Source organism: Magnolia sinica, chromosome 4, assembly GCF_029962835.1.
Source record: "Magnolia sinica isolate HGM2019 chromosome 4, MsV1, whole genome shotgun sequence".
Lineage (NCBI taxonomy): Eukaryota > Viridiplantae > Streptophyta > Magnoliopsida > Magnoliales > Magnoliaceae > Magnolia > Magnolia sinica.
In genome coordinates, this window is record NC_080576.1 from 12829297 (window position 1) to 12848421 (window position 19125).

Sequence of the window (19125 nt, forward strand, 5' to 3'; positions counted from 1 at the left end):
CTACTGAATCTGTACTCCATCATATGCAACCCAGCATTACATAGCCCGGATTTCACGGGAGAGTGTTCCCATTTGCCCAACTTACTACAGGGCCCAGATCTCATGCACGTGTGCCATATTGGTAGATGTCTCGTAACTCACCTTTTAAAATACATACTCCCGCTGTGAACGCCTCAGGGAAAAGAGACTCTGGAGTTGTCCAAAATCAGAATCTTCTCGACCATGAACGACCTTATCCATGCATCGGACGACTATTTTGACGTTGATCCTGACATGGACAAGCTTGACCTAGACACGCTGTTCACACATCAAAACAACCCCTTCAGGGGCTTGATTTAAACTGTTTGCATGCCATTGACTACAGCATCCAATTGCTACTTTGATTTGATCAGTGGGGGTGCGTGTGGATGAATGAATGAATGGTTGGTTGGACGGTTGATGGATGTGTAGTGATACATGCTTAAGCCTAAGCTAAAGAAGAACTTAACATGTACGGATCTTTTTCTTTTTTCTTTTTATTCATAAATATACAAACCGTGTATTTTAGCATTTGCTAAACAATCATTGAAAATTTCTACCATTTTTCCTATATTTCACTAAGCCAATGTTCATGCTTTTAAGGAATATTTATTATGTATACAATTTTTTTTACAATTATTTGATTTATAAATATGTAAATATGTGTATTTTATCATTTCCTGAAATTCATTAAGAAATTCCAACATTTCCCCATTGATTCCTCGATTAGCAATACATTTTCAAATATCGACTATAGCAAAAAAAAAATCTTCGTCATGGATTGGCACGGACCCCTCACATGTACAAAAAAAAAAAAAAAAAACCACACACACAAACACCCCCCCCCCAAAAAAAAAAATCCAAGGTACTGTTTGGATCATAAGTTACTTAAGCTACTTTATGCCTTAAGTAGCTTATTTTAATTTTCACTTGTTAAACTGAAGTGATTAAGTAACTTTAAATAATTTTTTAAAAGAAGTTACTTATAATTGATCATAAACAAACTTACTTATCTACTGCTGTAACTAGAAAAAGTAACTTATTTGGTGGTATCCAAACAGGCCCTTAAGGGGTATTTGGTTGTTGGTCTTAATATTTCCTTAGCTTAATAACTCCTTGGTTTTTACCAAAACCATGTCTAGTTCACACTTTGTGTGTGTGTGTGTGTTGGCTATTACATCCCTGCAGAATTCTTATACGAGGTTTTCATCATAAAACTTGCCCTAGCATTTTTAGTTAGGAAATGGAAAATCTGAGAAAATTAAACAGAATTTTAGACTTTTCCCTAGTTTTTCCAAGAAATAAAGTACAACCAAATAAAATTTAGTTGTTACACAAGAAATACAAGGTGAACTCTAACATTCCCCAGGAAACATGGACAACAGAAAATGGATTCCCCAAAAACCAAACAATCCCTTAGAATCAAGAGCAAAGAGCATGCATTGATCTACCATCAATTTTGTAGATCAAGGCACTGACACTACAAGTATGTTTTCAGTGCTGACAAGTGAGGTTCATGATTTGATATAGCTCATAGACCACGGGTCCATTGCATCCCACCTTCGCCTCATTAGTACAAATCATAGGCTTTAAACTTGTGGCCTACATTTACTCTGTTAAGAAGAGAAATACAAGGGTACAATCGAAAAAGAAGTCTCTGGATTGGTGGCTAGGTTCTTCCAACCTGGGAGACTTTTAGGGAATGTCCATGCACGTCCAAATGCAATACCAAACCATGGGCCCCACTTGCCACAATTAAGCCTGAGGTTACGACATGGGCTCGTCCTAACTGTAAGAAAGTTATTAGAAGCTTGGTAATGATGTCGCGGGAGGAAGAGCCTTTGATAGCTTGGTAGGTTTCCCACTTAAAGCCCCCATATCTCCCACCCGTGATCCCTGTGGGCCATGAGTCTTTTTCCCGTATAACAATTCCCACTTTTTCCTATTGAAAAAGGAGAAAACTACATTTTAAGCGGGCAAAACGATCAAACAAAATCATCTTCATGTTTATCAAAATCATCAGATGCTCTCTTCAGGGGCAATTTACTCTCATGGGAAATGCGAGGCTTTCTTGGCGCACGCAACCCTTTTGATGTCCTTTGTAATCCGACCATACCAGACTCCAAAGATTTGCATTGAGTAGGGAACAAACTTCTACTAGAATCTTCATTGGAAGGGAGTACTGGGATTGTTTGGGTGGGAGAATGCATTTCAAGATGTCTTAGGGATTGTCGCATGTGTGTTTGGTTGTGAGCTCTCTTTGCTTGGAGGCTGTCTTCTGGTCCTGACAAATCCTTTGCCTTCAAACTTCTCATCGATTCAATGGGAATAAGCTTCCCATCTACTTGGTTTGTAAAAACAAATGTAACCTGCAATGACATGATACACAAGCAATAAACTGAAAAGAATAACCATTAAGGGGGTGTTTGGATGTGTGGAACTTGAACATGGATGGGAGTTCTGTGGAAGAGAGTTCCCAGGAAGACCTTTTGCTCTTCTGAAACAACTCGGGCATTTTAAAAAAAAGTGAGTTCCATGGGTCCTGGAGTTCTTAAGTGAACCAGGGCACCCAAACATGAGAATTCCAGAATCAATTCTAGCTCCATGCATCCAAACAACCCCTAAAAGCAAGAGAGACCATTCAAAATCGGAATTGCATGAAATGTCATTATTCTGTTTTGCACCCATTATGATCAAGTTGGAAACATAAATATCTACAGTTTAAAAAATGCTAATAAAACTTCTTGTGTCAGTGCATGACAAATACAAGATGATTATGACAAGTGCATGACAGACCATGGAAAAGAGAAGCAAAGAAAATCAAGTCATGGATGAAATATTGGGCAATGAATAGTACCGATTCTCATCAGAGTGACATAACATTAGAAATGACATGGGAATTCCCATGCAAACATCATTTCGCCTCACGTGAAGTTTAGCGTATATGAGTACTCGTTGATGCCTATTTATAGATTTTTGAGCCATAAGAATACAGATAAGTAGCACAGGATGATGTTGATGTTTATTTTAACCTTACTCATGTTACCTTTAAAGTCCTGGACTCGTCCTTTGGAACCTATTCTCACGTGAATGTGTCTGATTTGAAGGACAGCATATCCATCAATCAGCCATTTTCCCCACATGACTGGAGTTTCCTTAGCTCAGGGTCAAACAACTAGATCCTGTGAGTTGATGCATCAATCTTGAGCATGCAGACCAAGTTATAACCCATATACAATGACACCAATTATTTATAGTTGTTTATATATATATATATATATATATATATATATAAAACTTTTGAGTCCTAAGTGTGTAATCTTATGTCTTTTAACACCTCCGATGAGGAACTATTGTTGATGACACTCCGGACTGGGAGCAAGGTGGAGTTCAGATACAGCAGTATGACGAATGACAACAAGAGATCTAGATAGAGATCCGAAGCACATTGCAGATTTGGTGAGATCTGAGGCTTGCAGATTTGCCATTGCTGGAGGTGAGACCTTACAACAGAGATGACAATCTGGTTGGAGATTGTAAATGTTGAAAATGTAGGCAATTCGACCTTGGTGTTAGGATATCAACAGCCAGGATCATGACTCTAATACTATGTTAAATGTGGGGACCGAGGTTGTCAATAACAGTAGCAGCAGCCATAACAGCCGTTATGGCCTTCTAATGGTTAAAATTAAAAATTAAAAATTAAAAATTTAAGGAAATGTATGGGTCCCCTACCCGTCCCCCTTTTTTTTTCTATTTTCTTTTTCAGGAATGGGCATTACAACCCCATATGAGGTAATGTGTCCCGTTATGTAACAGTCAAATTTTTTTTTAAGTAAATGTATCGGCCCCCTACCTGTCCCCTTTTTCTTTTCAGGAATGGGCATTACAACCACATATCAGGTAACGGGTCCCGTTATGTAACCATTTCTTTAATACCATGATGGGGACTAGATAGTGGTAAAGTTTGATATTTATTCCATATGACAATCTACCTATATTTAACGTGTACAGTTGAATGCATACATATACTATCCTAACAGAGTCTTAACTATCTGTGTTCTCCCACTAAGTTTGGACTGTTGATCATTGTATTTGATCCATCCATTTAATAGCTGACAATCAGCCGGTTATAATTGTCCAATCAGTATGGTATTTTAGTTATGTTCCATCCACAAAAGGGCTTCACATTCAAATGACTTTGCTTCATAAACACGCATACCACATGTACAATGAACAAGTCACCACCATTTTGAACTATCACTGCAATCTAGCTTGAGATTGAGAAGGGACTTCATGATACACATGCACAACATTGCGCCAGTCATAAAGGAGCATTGTGAACATGCCCTGGCCCAAAAACAGTCCAGTCCACCCATAAAGCGGCAAGACAAGCATGAAGAAATGGATAGCTTACATTCCACTTACATGTATGGCCAACCTAATGAGTGTACCAACCTTGTCTGTGGACCAGGGCATTTTCACAGGCTGCTTTTAATGATGAATGGATTGAATCTCGCACTATTTTCTCCCTGTTGGCACTTGACACATGCTATGAAGCCCCTTCTCAATCTCAGTTGAGCAAGTACCATTCATGTGAGAGAAAAGGGGTTGAAATCTCTTTCCAACTTTAACTCATATAAGAAAGAAATAGTAAAATTAGAAATTAATCCATCTAATCAACTGCACGACTACTTTTAGATGTTTTTCTAATCATGGGGTAAAGGATTATAGGTCATACAGAATTGAAGTGGGGGTGTTTTTGTGGTCCCCATATTATCATCTGGGGGGTGATTGGTTATTTTTTCCTTTAAATATTCAAAATGTCCTAGACCTTTTGTTGTGTTTTATGTTTTAAAATTTTAACATATTTTGGGGAAACTAGTCCACAACTCTAGATTCTAACTCACCAACACATATTAGACACTGATGCCTGCATACAGGTTATTGCAGACGTATTAGTGCTGGTCAGTTTAACCAATGGTAATAAAGCGATGGGTAGCAATCAAGGTGTTCCATAATGGTAACGGTGGCCGTAACGGCAACCACCGTTACCGTTATGATACGGGCCGCAACGGCTGTTATGGTTCTTCTTTAAAAAAAAAAAAATGAAAAAACAGTTACAAGACCATTACAGGGCAGTTACAGCCCTTTTTTCTTGTAACGGCCGTTTCAACCCTGTAATGCGTAACAGCTATGACCGTTACCGTTACGCAACCGATTTGGGATACCATGGTAGCAATCCCACAAGTGAACTTCTACCCCGGCCCTGCCAGTTGACATTCCTAATGATGGAAATCAGACCCTAGAATTATCAGCAATGAGAGCGTTGAAATCAAGGGAAGATGTCATTTCTTCTTTTAATGATCAAAAGCAAAATTCCTATCTCAAGTCTCAACACACCTCATCACCAGCTGACGCTTGAAGAATTACATCAGGCACAGATGTTGGAAAAGTATGATGACCCCAACTTCCTAAATCCTCCTCAAGAGGAGTTCCCAGCTGAAAATTAAAGTTTCAAATAGAAGTTAGAAAACAAATCATAAATCAAAAGCAGGCACAAGGCCCTAATGACAGAGAATAAATGACTTGTGGCCAACCTGTTTCTCTGAGCTTTGCAACTTATGCAAGCATCCAGCAATCTCTGCAAATCCACCTATATCAGAACCCTCTTCAGCTTGGCACTTTCCATTTGTAGAATCCCTCCCTTTTACAACGTCAGTCACATCCTCTGAGCTGTCATCTACACTTAAATCATCTGTCTTACAACGAATACAGTTCATGTTTTCATGGATTTCAGACCTGTAAAAATAGGCAAGAATAAAGTTAGAAACAAGTCAATAACTCTCCAGGAGTTAAAAAGTAAATCTTAAAATATGCTCAATTCACAGTATTGGAGGCTGAGGGAACCAATTTTGATGAGGAATACAGCTTCACCCTTTATATTTGTGTCACAGGTACATCAGGGCAAACATATATGCTTGGCCATCAGTACGCATAGCATTCAGGACCACTCGGCCTTGGAGAAAAAAATGTGTTTTTTACTTTTATTTTGTTACCGATTCGTACAGGCTAAAACGAGTACAACAGCAGGACTTAAACCTGGGTCTCCCCACTAGTAGGGCCATCCTCTAATCAACTCAAGATTCTCAACTAATGAGGTACTGGTTTTGGACAGAATTTGTAGGAAGAAATTCTTCCTGTTCTTGCCTATAAAATTCGGAAAAAGTGCATACTGACAAACATATCTGTCACCTCTTCCAAATAAATGTGTACTTTTCCCATGCCAACTGCAGTAGGCATCAGTTGTTGTCAAGGCTTGTCATCTTGATGGGGGCCTCAAAGTCTATAGAAAGAGAAGGCTAGGGTGGGACCCACGAGTCTTCTCTAGGCCCCACAGATCAGCCAACCACTCTTGCAAGCCAATAGAGGTGGTGCGGTTGGGCCCCCTGGAGCCAACAAGTGCACATGTGCTTTTTTGTCAAGAAAAGTTATTGTAAGGGTATTTTTGTAATAGGTCTTTTGCAGGGGTATTTTTGTAATATGTGTTTTAAGTAAGTCAGCCTGGAGCCTTTATGTAAGGGTTTCTTGGGGAGAAAGACATTACATGGTAACTTGGTTTTGAATTTCTTGGGGAGAATGACATTACATGGTGACCTGGTTTTGAAGGAAGAAAACAAAAGAGGTGTCGACTCCTCTTTCCCGTCTTGGTGCCAACTCCAAGAACACCACCAGTGCTGATTCCGGTGAAATCTATCCCTTCCCTACTCTATTCTCCTATACTCTTCTTATTCTTTCTAATCCTCACATCTTCACTTTAAAACCTTTAAATCTTCGTTCTTTCTCTTTATTTTCTTTATTCTCGTTGCCTGTCCACTATCAATTTGGTATCAGAGCCTAAGCTTGCTGATGTCGACTCGCACAAGCAAATCCTACGGTACGAGATTTACAGATGAGCAACGGGACGACATGCTTGTACATATGGCAAATCAACTTGACTACTTAGTGCACCGCATGGATGCCATGGAGCTGCGAATGGAGCGATTGGAAGGAACGACAAAAATCATGTACCCACAAAGCCTATATGTGATATGAGAGATGGTGAAACTTCTGGACAACATGTGGCGGAGGAAGAAGGTGATGTCGATGATCTTCCTCGATAGCATCTAGTGGCACCTGCTAATGTAACCGCCGGTAAGGCTACTCAGGAGCGGTCAATTCCCCAACAAGGTGCACTCATGGAGACTGTACGAAGGTATTTTGGAGGGGACCGACCGGAACACAACTATGTGGCCAACAATATTACGAAGAATGTGAGAATAGGCGTACCTGACTTCACTGGCAAGTTGAAGCCGACTCAATTTCTTGATTGGCTGACAGCGTAGGGGGTTACTTCAAATGGCATGACATGGATGATGATAGTCGAGTCAGGTTCACTAAGATGAAGCTTAAGGGGCATGCACGTGTTTGGTGGAGAAGTGTGGAAGACCGTGTATCGATTGGCTAGCCACCTATTGTTCATTGGGAAGAAATGAAGTCGAAGCTAAAGGAAAAGTATCTTCCTCTTGATTATGAGGATGTGCTCTATGAACAACTGGTCAAATTGCGGCAAGGAAAAATGACGGTGGAAGAATACATGGAGCGCTTCAACAAACTCATGGTCTGTTGTCAAATTACAAAGGAGTGTCATACGCTCTCTCGTTTCAAGTCGTGCCTAAGAGCTGAAATTCAAAGAGATATGATTACTATGAGGCTTGATGGGATAGATGATGCATTCCAATTAGCTCTGAAAATTAAGCAACAGCTTAGACAACTCGTTGGGAGAAGATTTGGCACAGTTACCAGTGAGTTGATGAATTGACGAGGTGCGGAAGTCAGCTAAATAGCAAGGGTCCCTGATAATGTAGCCACCAAAAAGCCTGCTAAGTCAAGGCCACCTCGTTTGGTGGAGAATCACGGCAAGGCCCCCATAGGGAGTGATTCACACAGGGATATGAAAGACATGGACCGCTATAGTTGTGTGGAAAGGGACATTATGCATCACGTTGCCCTCAGAAAGTTACGACTATTCGTGCAGAAGAAGAGGATAATGAATTCGAAGGGGAAAAAGATCCACGTGAAGCTGATGAATTGCAAGAAGACACCTATGAATTTGGCCCGGAAAATGAGATATCGATCATTGTTCAGAGTGTTCTTGTAGCCCCTAAGAAGGACGAGATTAAAGATTAGCGACAGACTGCTCTGATGCAGGACACGGAAATTAAACATGATATGCAAGATTTCAGACTTTAGATCATACTAATTTAGAAACATTCACAAAACTTCCATATCCCGCATAAAGTTCAAGCATTCAATCAAGGGGGATTTATGCAAGCCTAGGCCTACACAAGCTAGGGTTGGATTAATCAAAATTATAGACCAAACAATAATCAAATGAGGGTAAATTCATCCACACATGCACAGAAATAATTCCTCAATCCAAGGGGTTCACATATTTCAATTTGGGGAACCCTAAGGTTGAAAAAATGGCATAAAATTGGGGATTTAAGTAATTTAGGGTTAGGGTTAGGGATTTTGGGTGAAAGAGAAGAGAGAGACGAACCAAAGAAGCGTCACACGCGTGGACAACGGTGAAGGCCCAGACACACGTGCGCTGGAGGTGTCCCGCGCGTGTGTAGCGCCCACAAATCAAAAAACGGCCAGCTTGGCCCTGGTTGGCCAAGGGTAGGCCACAAAACTTCCAAATTTCAGCCTGATCCGATGCACGATCTGTGCGTGGTGTTCCGCCGAAGTTTCAACCCTCCTACAGGGCCAGATTCTGGAAATCTGCTGTAGAGAGAAAAACGGCTCCAATAGATGACGGATTTGAAGTGTAGATGATTGTAGGAGAATAAAAATATGGATGGTAGAAGGTGGGGGTGAATCAGGATAGGTGTGGCTTCGCACCACGGTAGTCAGCCCTTTGAGGAAGGGAGAATTTCACACCCAATTGAATCTCCACAACTCAGAAATTTAGAGGAGCAGAAAAACGCGATAATTTTATTAATCTTCAATGAGAAAAAAAGACTACAAGGGGTGCCTATTTATAATAAAACCCTATACCCCAAAACTCGTGTCATGTGCGCAACCTATTACTTGGAGACAAAGTAATAAAAAATAACAACTAATCAAAGCAATATAAACCATCCATGATATTCCTAATAACAATAATAAGCAAAACCTAAAGTACTAGATTAATTAGAATAGTGGGCCACGATTATGAGAATCCATGGCGGGATTCACATGACTATTGGGTCCACTCCAACGAACCAAAATGCAGTCCTCTAACTAGGAGGCCCTCCCTGGACGTTGTCATCGATCCAGATCGATGGTGGGGCCCTCCTCCTCCTTGCGTACATGCGTAGGGGGGCGTGCGTATGCGCGTGATGTCCCCATCATGCTCTTTTCCAAACCAGAGTTTAGTGTGGTGATAGGGTATGCAACCTAATTATTAATGGAGGCAATTGTTCAAATGTTGTATCACAAGAGATGGTTGGGAAGATGCAATTATCAGTGGAGGTGCACACACAAGATTACATGGGTCAATGGCACGACCATTCTAGTATCCAAGAAGTGCTTGGTGAACTTTAAGATAGGCCATTATGACGATTCCATTTGGTGCGACATTGTTCCCATGAACATCTATCATATACTTCTCGGAAGGCCTTGGCTTTATGACCGAAAGGTGTTTAATGATGGAGAGGCCAACACATTTACCTTCATATTCATTGTCACGAAGATTCTCCTTCGCCTATGAAGACAAGTGAACCAATGAAGAAAAGAACTGAGCCACATAAGTCAGTTAATGCCTTATCCATGAGACAATTTAAGGAGAGGAAAGAGGGACGTGTTATGTATGCGCTAGTGAAGCAGGAGGTCAAGGACAAGATCTCGACAAATGGGCAAGTGAGGAATCTGCAAGCCAAAAGATTGATGTCTAAATTTTCAAATCCAGTGCCTGATGAACTGTTGGATGAATTACCACCTATGAGGGACATTCAACATGCTATCGACCTTGTCCTAAAGAAAGCCTTAGCCCGTGTGTTGTCCCAGCCTTGTTGACACCAAAGAAGGGGCAGAAATTGGCGAATGTGTGTAGACAATCATGCCATAAATAAAATAACCATCAAGTACCGCTTCCCAATACCATGACTTGATGATATGGCGACAAGTTGGCTGGTTCCAAAGCCTTTTCGAAGATTAACTTGAGAAGTGGCTACCACCAAATACGGATTAGACCTAGGGATGAGTAGAAGACAACATTCAAAACAAAGAATGGGCTCTACGAATGGTAGGTTATTCCTTTTGGATTGACCAATGCTCCTAGCACCTTCATGTGAGTCATGACTCGGTTATTACATCCATTTATCGGTCATTTCGTTGTTGTCTATTTTGATGATATACGTGTATATAACAAAGAGGCCTCCAAACACATTGATCTATGAGAGTTCTCAGAAAAGAAATTTTCTACTTTAACTTGAAGAAGTGCACTTTTATGAGTGCAAGTGTGATATTTTTTGACTTTGTGGTCTCTTCTCATGCATAGAACTTGACCTAGATAAAGTAAAAGCCACGTTGGACTAACCTATCCCTACTAATGTGAACAAAGTGTGAAGTTTCCCTGGGTTGGCTAACTTCTACAAGAGATTTATCAGAAATTTCAACACCATTATGGCACCGATTAATCTATGTTTAAAGAAGGGACAATTCGTGTGGACCAAGACTGCTACCAAAGCTTTTGAAGATACAAAAGCTAAGATGACCGCGCCATAGTTATTCAATTGTTGGACTTCAACAAGGTCTTCGAAGTTGCTTGTGATGTTTCTCACGTCAGCAATTGAGGGGTACTTAGTCAGGACAAGCACCCGATGGCTTACTTTAGCAAAAATCTAAATGTGGCCAAGAAAAAGTACTCAACACATGGTGTGGAATTTTATGCAGTGGTGCAGGCGTTGAGGCATTGGCAGCATTACCCCATCGACAAAAAGTTTGTTCTTTACTCTGACCATGAAGCCCTTAAGTATATCAATTCCCAGAAGAAGTTAAGCCATAGGCATGCCAAATGGAGTGTTATCTCCAAGAATTTACCTTTGTGCTAAAACATAGGTCGGGAATTGAGAACAAGGCAGCTGGTGCGTTGAGTAGATGAGCCCACTTTATGACAATGATGTCTGTAGAAGTGATCGGCTTCAACAAGATGAAGCGCGATTGCAGTGACGATGGTGATTTTGGGCAGATTTACACAGATTTTCATATCGGGCAACAAGTCATCTAAAGTTCAGTGTGCATGATGGGTATCTCTTCTTTGGAACTTGTCTATGCATACCCGACACTTCTCTACAAGAGCATGTGATGCGAGAATTACACTCAACTGGCATCGGCGGCCATTTTGGGCGTAACAAAACAATTGCTCTCATAGAAGATAGATTTTATTGGCCTTCATTAAAGCGAGGCATGGCGAAGTGGGTGCAACAATGTCGAGCTTGCCAGCTTGCCAAAGGGCGAATAAAAAATACAAGTTTATACACATCAATGCTTGTACCCCAAGAACCATGGCAAGACATCAATATGGATTTTGTTTTGGGTTTGCGGAAAACTGTACGAGGCAACAATTCGATCTTTGTCGTAGTAGACTGCTTTTTTTAAGATGACTCATTTTATTCCCTCCTCTAAGACCTCGGATGCCCTGAATATAGCCACTTTGTTCTTCTGGGAGGTAGTTCACTTACACGGTGTGCCGAAATCTATTGTCTCCGATAGGGACGTGAAATTTACAAGTTACTTCTGGAAAACGTTATGGAAGGTTATGAGTATCAAGCTTAAGTTTTTAGCTACATATCATCCTCAAACAAATGGTCAAACAAAAGTAGTTGACTAGAGCTTGGGAAATCTACTACGATACTTAGTTGGCGACCATGTTTTGAGGTGGGATCAAGTTTTGTTGATGGCTGAATTTACTTATAATAGTTCAGTTAATCAGCCGAGTGGACCATCACCATTTAAGATAGTGTCAGAAATGAAGCCAAGACAACCAATTGATTTGATTGCCCTGCCCATAGATGCGCAACTGAGCAAGGAGGCCAAAACATTTGCCTGACATATGCATGACATCCATGAAGAGGTACTAAGAAGGAAGATAACTAGCAATGGAAGATACAAGATACAAGACTTCGTAGAATTCAAGGTAACCAAGTGATGGTGCGTCACTGACCAGAAATATTTCCTACGGGGAGGTATCAAAAGCTTCACTCAAGGAGTGCAGGTCCTTTCAAAATATTTAAGAAAATCAATGCTAATGCTTATGTTTTAGAGTTGCTAGAAGATTTGCACGTCAACTAGACATTCAATGTCGAAGACTTGACTATATATCATGGCCAACATGAAGACGAAGAATCGGAAGAGCAAGCCATAAGGTTGCCTCTTGTACCTACTGTCAGCGAAGAGAGTGAAGATGCATATGACAATCAATTGGTTTGTACTAAGGATGGCAGATATCATAAGTTCCTTGTCAAATGGAAGGGTGGACCAGCTTCCGATTGCACGTGGATCACAACTTCCGATTTTCAGCATCTTGATCTGGATTTGTACAAGAGATACCATGCTGCCAACTCGCCGGAGTCAAGTTTTTCCAAGCTAGGGAGAGATGATGGGGGCCTCAAAGTCTATAGAAGGAGAAGGCTGGGGTGGGGCCCACGAGTCTTCTCTACAGATCAGCCGACTACTCTTGCAAGCCAATAGAGGCGGTGCGGTTGTTCTCCCTTGAGCCACAAGCGCACGTGTACTTTTTTGTCAAGAAAAGTTATTGTAAGGTATTTTTGTAATACGTCTTTTGCAGGGGTATTTTTGTAATATGTGTTTTAAGTAAGTCAGCCAGGGGTCTTTATGTAGGGGTTCCTTGGGTAGAAAGACATTACATGGTAACTTGGTTTTGAAGAAAGAAAGCTAAAGAGGTGTTGACTCCTCTTTCCCGTGTTGGTGCCGACTCCTCTTTCCCATCTTGGTGTCGACTCCAAGACCACCACTAGTGCTATTCCAGGGAAATCTATCCATTCCGTACTCTAATCGTCTATACTCTTCTTCTTCTTTCTAATCCTCACATCTTCTCTTTAAAACCTTTAAATCTCTGTTCTTTCTCTTTATTTTCTTTATTCTTGTTGCCCATCCGCTATCACATCTAGAATCACCACTTCGGAAAACACTTTTTAAGGTTTAAGAAACTGTATCCAAGTGATTTGTAATGACCTTCCTCGTCTTTTACAATTTGAAGGATTACATCTGAGTGCTATAAGTAACATGATCAAGTCCAATGCAGGGTAAAAACACAATACTTGATACTAAGCATTCAGGGGCGTCAAGAAATACCAACTTCCAAACTATAAAGGCGTTGAAGATTCTCTTCTTCAGTCCAATTACTAGTGCATGAGAAAACAAACTTAAGTGGTCATCATCTTACAACCATCTGAACAAAAAAAAAAAAGTACAGAAAAATCCTACAGTTCTTCCTTCACACCTTCTATTCAATACAGCCAACTAACATTATATAGATGGTATTTATATGATCTAGGAGGTGAGAATTAACTTTGAACAATAGTAAACCAGAATTACCTGACATCTGCATGAAATGTGAAAAGATCACGTAGGTCTTCCGTCGATAGAAAGTTTCCCTGCAATGAGAATTCTTTAATGCCTCATATTGAAAACCCAACATGGAGGATCAAAGCAAGATAGAGGTGGCATGCATTAGAACCTGTGGCGTCATGCTATCTGTTTGGTCTTGCTGAATAACTTTCTGAAGTCCTTCTTTTGACATCTGACGCTGGTAGACCTACAAACAGTATAATAACCCATCAAAAAGAATCACTGCACAGCAGTTTATCAAGAAAACTTTGGAGACGGCCATACACATAAGAATGAGCAGATACTAATTATGTATGTAGCTGTGTCCACTGCTTAACACAGCCAAACCTTTTCTTCAATTGTTCCAGTGCTTAAAAATCTGTATATGTACACCCTCTTCTTCTGCCCATCTCTCCAGACTCTTGCAGCCGCCTACTTTTGGCCACATCAGGAAAGGCAAACATCAGAAGATTATAGGAATGATAATCTTCATAGAAAATGCACCTCAGGTCATATACATTACCTGCTTGTCATTAGCAGGGTTCCAATCAGGATCAAACAGGACAAGTCGATTTCCACCTATCAAATTAAGCCCGCAACCACCAGCCTTGCTGCTTAAGAGAAACACAAACTCGTCCTGCAATATGCAACTTAATCCAGATTTATCAAGTAAATAACAGAAAATAAAACATAAAGCATCATACATGGTATGCATTGCCAAGCATATGGACCTTAGAAGGATCATTAAAGCTGTTGACCAGTTTTTGTCTTTTGCCAATCGATGTGGTTCCATCAAGCCTCAAGTATGGATATCTTCTCTCACGACATAGTTGAGCAAAGAGATCCAGAGTCTGATTTAAGATTAACAGTAGTTAGAGTTGTAGGTCAGCCTGAACTTACCCTTCAAACAACACTGGTAGATAATTACGATAACATGATCCATAATAATAACAATAAAGACTCACCAATAGATTCTTTCTTTCAGATTACAATTATCGAAAATTAATAGCCTGTACGAAAATGCAGTTGATAGGGTCAAGCATCGTTGATGAGTCTTTTTCATACAATGCTCATGGTTATTATACCTCAGTATCATCAATGATGCTTGATCCAATCAACTAGAGAACATAATAAAAGGAAAAAAATAACAGACTACAGATAAAAGGGGGGGAAAAAAAGAGAACAAGCTAAAGAGTGATGGACGAAAGTCTCGACGTTCACATCTAAGAAATTGGAGGTTCTTGGTAAGCATAGCTAACAATAGAAATGAGAACTATGCATGCATGTAGTATACAGTAAGCATAGTGGCATTGGATGATAATAAGTAGGTAATGATGTAATAAGTTGTGGTGTGTATAATGATTCATTGATACATTTTCCAGTTCTTTCTTTGTTGAATACCTTTTCTACATTCCTACAATTTTCAGCACTCTAAGCCTTTTGCAAAATCTATAAAGAAAGAAACAAAACAATAACCAAAGAAACAATGGATCTGGTGTTTCCATATTCACAAACTAATTTAGGTACAAAGAATCATCATTTCACACCTGCGTATAGTTGGAAACAAGAACAATTCGATCATCTGTTTTCTGACGCAGATGGGCCAATAATCGAGCTAAGACGTGCATTTTCCCAGACATTTCTACCCAAATACCATCACCCCCAGACCATGATCCTGATCTACCAGAACAGAGAAAAGGACATCCATGAAAATAATCTTTAAGACAACAAATACATGGACAAAATAACCAGCAATCACTTACCTTCCAGAGAAGAGTTCCGGTGGGAAGAAGCGTATGCAGTCCTCAAAACCCGATGTCCCTGAACCCCCACTGCGGATTGTATCGTAAATGAGCTGCAAGATACAGTAAATATTATTCCATGATGAGAGTTGAAACAATTGCCAGACTATCACAATCTCAGTTTTGGTTTACATCTAGAAGAGTAGTCAAAGGTTCTCTGCAATCATGGTGATGTACTTTCACACAGATTAGTATATGAAGTTTGTACTTTTACAGGGTTGCCCCAATGGGCATGTGTGTAATAGCTTGCTCGATGAAATGGCCTGACAGCGGGGATATGACTAAAATCAAATAAATGATACAAATATCCGAGTAACTTCTACTATTTTTCATCTACAAATATCCTAAAAGTCAAATTGAAACAATATGCAATGATGATTAAAGAGAATATTCTTTGAGCATACTTTTGGATGGTTGCAGAGCTTTTTAAGAGCCGTAATATATGCCAAAATTTTTGACCGCTTCATCTCCTCCACAATTGCTCGTTTAACCTATATTGTAGGAACGGTAAGTAAGAGATAATGTCTACCCATTCGCTTTCAGTGAATTACGCTGAATATTGTTATGCTTTCAACATCTCAAAGAATATTTAAGAAATACAAAAAGAAGTACATTTTTTGAGTGTATAAAATGGTAATACAATTCCGACTGGAGAGGAGTCAACTTGCAACAGACAACTTCCACTATCTGCAAGGACAAACTCGATTCAATAATTTCCATCCAAAAGCATGTCAAGCACTTTTTCTGATAAAACATCACATACAAAATTACTGACCAGGAATAGCATGAGATGATTGAAACTATTGACAAAGAATATCACACTTTGTCCAACATTGATAAATCTATAGGAGTTTCTTCACACACACACACACACACACACACACACACACACACACACACACACAGAGATCCATTTCAAGCTGAAAGCTCCACTGATGGATGACCATATAACATAACATAACATAACATAACATAACATAATATATATATATATATATAGCACAAGCTCAACGGCAAAGCAAATAGTCAAAGACGCTGGATAGTAATGGGTAGAGGGATAAGTTAACAACATGTTTCTCCACTTCCAAGCTTACCTTAAACGTCAAAAAGGCTTTAAAAATGGTTTTATGAATAAAAAAGCCAAAGTCATGAGGGCATGTGGCCATGGCCTACTCGGACAGCTTCGATTGCACTGCCCATGATTGGGGCCTGTAAGGTACATATGAAACACATAAGGTCAAGTGGGTATTTTTGTCAATTATGCAGTTTAGACTGTATCTTTGTAATTTCCTTCTTGGCTTGGTTGTTAGTTGCTAGTTAGGGAGTGAGAAAGTTTAGTAGAGTTAGTTTTAGGTCTTTAGGATTAGTAACTAATTACTATGTTTTGTTAGTAATCATGATTAGTTAGGAGTTTGTTAGAAGTTAGTTACAGCCTGTTGTAGGAGATCTACAAGTAACTTGTAATAAGCAATGTAAGGGAGTATTGGCTTTTGAAATAGAATTGAGAAGAGAGGGTTGCTTTTGTGTATTTGACTGTTTGGATGCCAAAATCCCAAATCTTCCCTTTTTCCTTCTTCCTTTTTTTTAATTACAAAGCCAGGCTGCTTTCAAACCCACTGAAACAAGCAACCCGAGTAATATTACAAGGTGCATAGCTTTTAAGCAAATATTAGTGGCCACCGGCCAACATTGTTTCCAGGAGAACTCATAGCATACCTTGTAGTGTATGCTATGTAGCTTAGTGTAGTTAAAACATGTCTTAGGCTTTGAATTCTTAAATTTTTCTTTCATTCCCTGTTATTTCCGCACATATTTTAAAATGGTCATGACTCATCCTCATCACACATGACACCATAATACATCAATCTAGACCATCCAAACTGTGAGTATTGTCGTTGATGGAGCATGCTATAGAAAGAGTGGTGTATATTTGACCCTTTTTGGGGGTGTATGTGTGTGTATAGTGTTGTATGTTTTCTATATTCTTAGCCTTATAATAAAAGTGTGAGGGGTTTGTTGCCCTAACACACTAAGAAGCTTCTCTCCGTACTCTATCTTCTCTTGCTCTTCTCCTTTTCTTCTTCATTTTTCTTCCTAAATCCTCAAAACCAACCTGGTATCAGAGCATAAATGATGAGGACATCCGAGCACCATACAAGAGGAGGGTTGAGCCAATCTCCTTATAGCTAGACGACCATTACATGGGGCCTACTTGGCCCAATTCACATTCCTATCCACATTAAAGACCCCACGTGCATGTCCGTACATCTTTGAGGAACCCACGCTAGGAGGATGCATGTGGGCTGCATATAGGAGCTTGATGGATACATCGGACCGTTGAATCGAGTGAACATGATGATCGGACCATAGGATTTTGACTGTGGACCATTCCGACGGTTGGATCATTATCATCGGACATCTTGATTGTAGTTTGTAGACCCTCATGGGCCACGAATAGTTTAATTGTTTAGTTTGTTTGCATGTATTGTTATTTTTGGTATGACTCATATTTGTGTTGAGATTAGGGAGTTAGGAACAACTTTTAGTTTGTTTACCATTTATCATGTTTTTCCCATTATTTTAATAAAAAAAATATTTTAGCTAATAACAATAGAAGTATCGTGTAGCTTATGCTACACGTGGCGTAGCTAACATTAACATTGTATTAAGGATTGAACACTAATATATGTTACATGCTATTTAAAGCATTATTGGCCAGCAATGTTGTCAAAATTGTTATCGTATCACAAATCATAATAGGGATCGAATCGTATCGAATAGAATCGTAAATCATAAAAATATTTATGATTTTCTTAAATTTTTAAATATGTGTGTGTGTGTGTGTGTGTGTGTGTGTGTGTGTGTGTGTGAAAAATATAAATAAATAAGGAGAAAAAAAAAAAACCTTATCAATCACCCTTTTGCCATCAATATGAACCAAGTAATACCATGCCATGATGGTGTCAAAGAATTTCTTATCTTTCCTTCTTTTTTGGTCTTTCGAGAAATTTCCCTTAAAATGTACACAAGGATCATTTAATAATTTATGTTCTTGTTACCTTTCTTGAATGTAGAATCACATGTAAAAAACAGCAATTGATTTCTAACCATTATTCCACAATACATACAAGTTAACAACAAGATCATAACCATTCATAGAAACATTACAGATAAGTCATACACCAATTTGGTGTTTCGACTAGCTAAGAAGTAAGAAATCATTTAAAAAAAAAAAAAAACATAAAATGAAAGCCAAGTGAAGCTTAAAATAGAAGAGACCAAGTATAATTTGAATTGTAAATTCGTACTATTCAAATCATAGAATTGTAGATTCACGTAAAAAGGAATTCAAGGTGGGATTCAAATCGTTTTGCTTAAGGTTCAACTCAAGTCATAAATTGTAAATCGTGAATCATATGATTTTGACAACACTATCGCCATTTGTTTCTTTTTTTGGAACATTGGCCAACATGGGTGTTGTTCCCAAAAAAGAAAAAGGAAAAAAAAAAAAAAAAAAAACACTTGAAACATGTGGTTTGTTGGCCATTATAACATTCTTTTTTTATGTATCGCATGCTATGGAATGTATGAAGTGGGACACGTGTAACATTTGGTGGCCCCATGTGAGTGGGTCGTCTGGATGGTTAAT

At 39.3% G+C, this 19125-nt stretch overlaps 1 protein-coding gene across 1 annotated transcript in view; it reads right to left on the minus strand.

The window, feature by feature from the left end:
* Positions 1-1279: 1279 nt before the first annotated feature.
* LOC131242474 (protein CHROMATIN REMODELING 25) overlaps positions 1280-19125 on the minus strand; it is a 31207-nt gene continuing 13361 nt past the window's right edge. Inside the window, exons 10-21 of the mRNA XM_058241126.1 lie at positions 16089-16163; positions 15881-15967; positions 15438-15529; positions 15222-15354; positions 14406-14525; positions 14198-14311; positions 14023-14106; positions 13805-13882; positions 13663-13721; positions 5619-5820; positions 5422-5520; positions 1280-2387 (exon numbers count right to left, since the gene is read on the minus strand). Of these exons, the coding sequence (XP_058097109.1) occupies positions 2004-2387; positions 5422-5520; positions 5619-5820; positions 13663-13721; positions 13805-13882; positions 14023-14106; positions 14198-14311; positions 14406-14525; positions 15222-15354; positions 15438-15529; positions 15881-15967; positions 16089-16163 (1527 nt within the window). The 3' untranslated portion in view covers positions 1280-2003. The remainder of the gene's footprint in view (positions 2388-5421; positions 5521-5618; positions 5821-13662; positions 13722-13804; positions 13883-14022; positions 14107-14197; positions 14312-14405; positions 14526-15221; positions 15355-15437; positions 15530-15880; positions 15968-16088; positions 16164-19125) is intronic.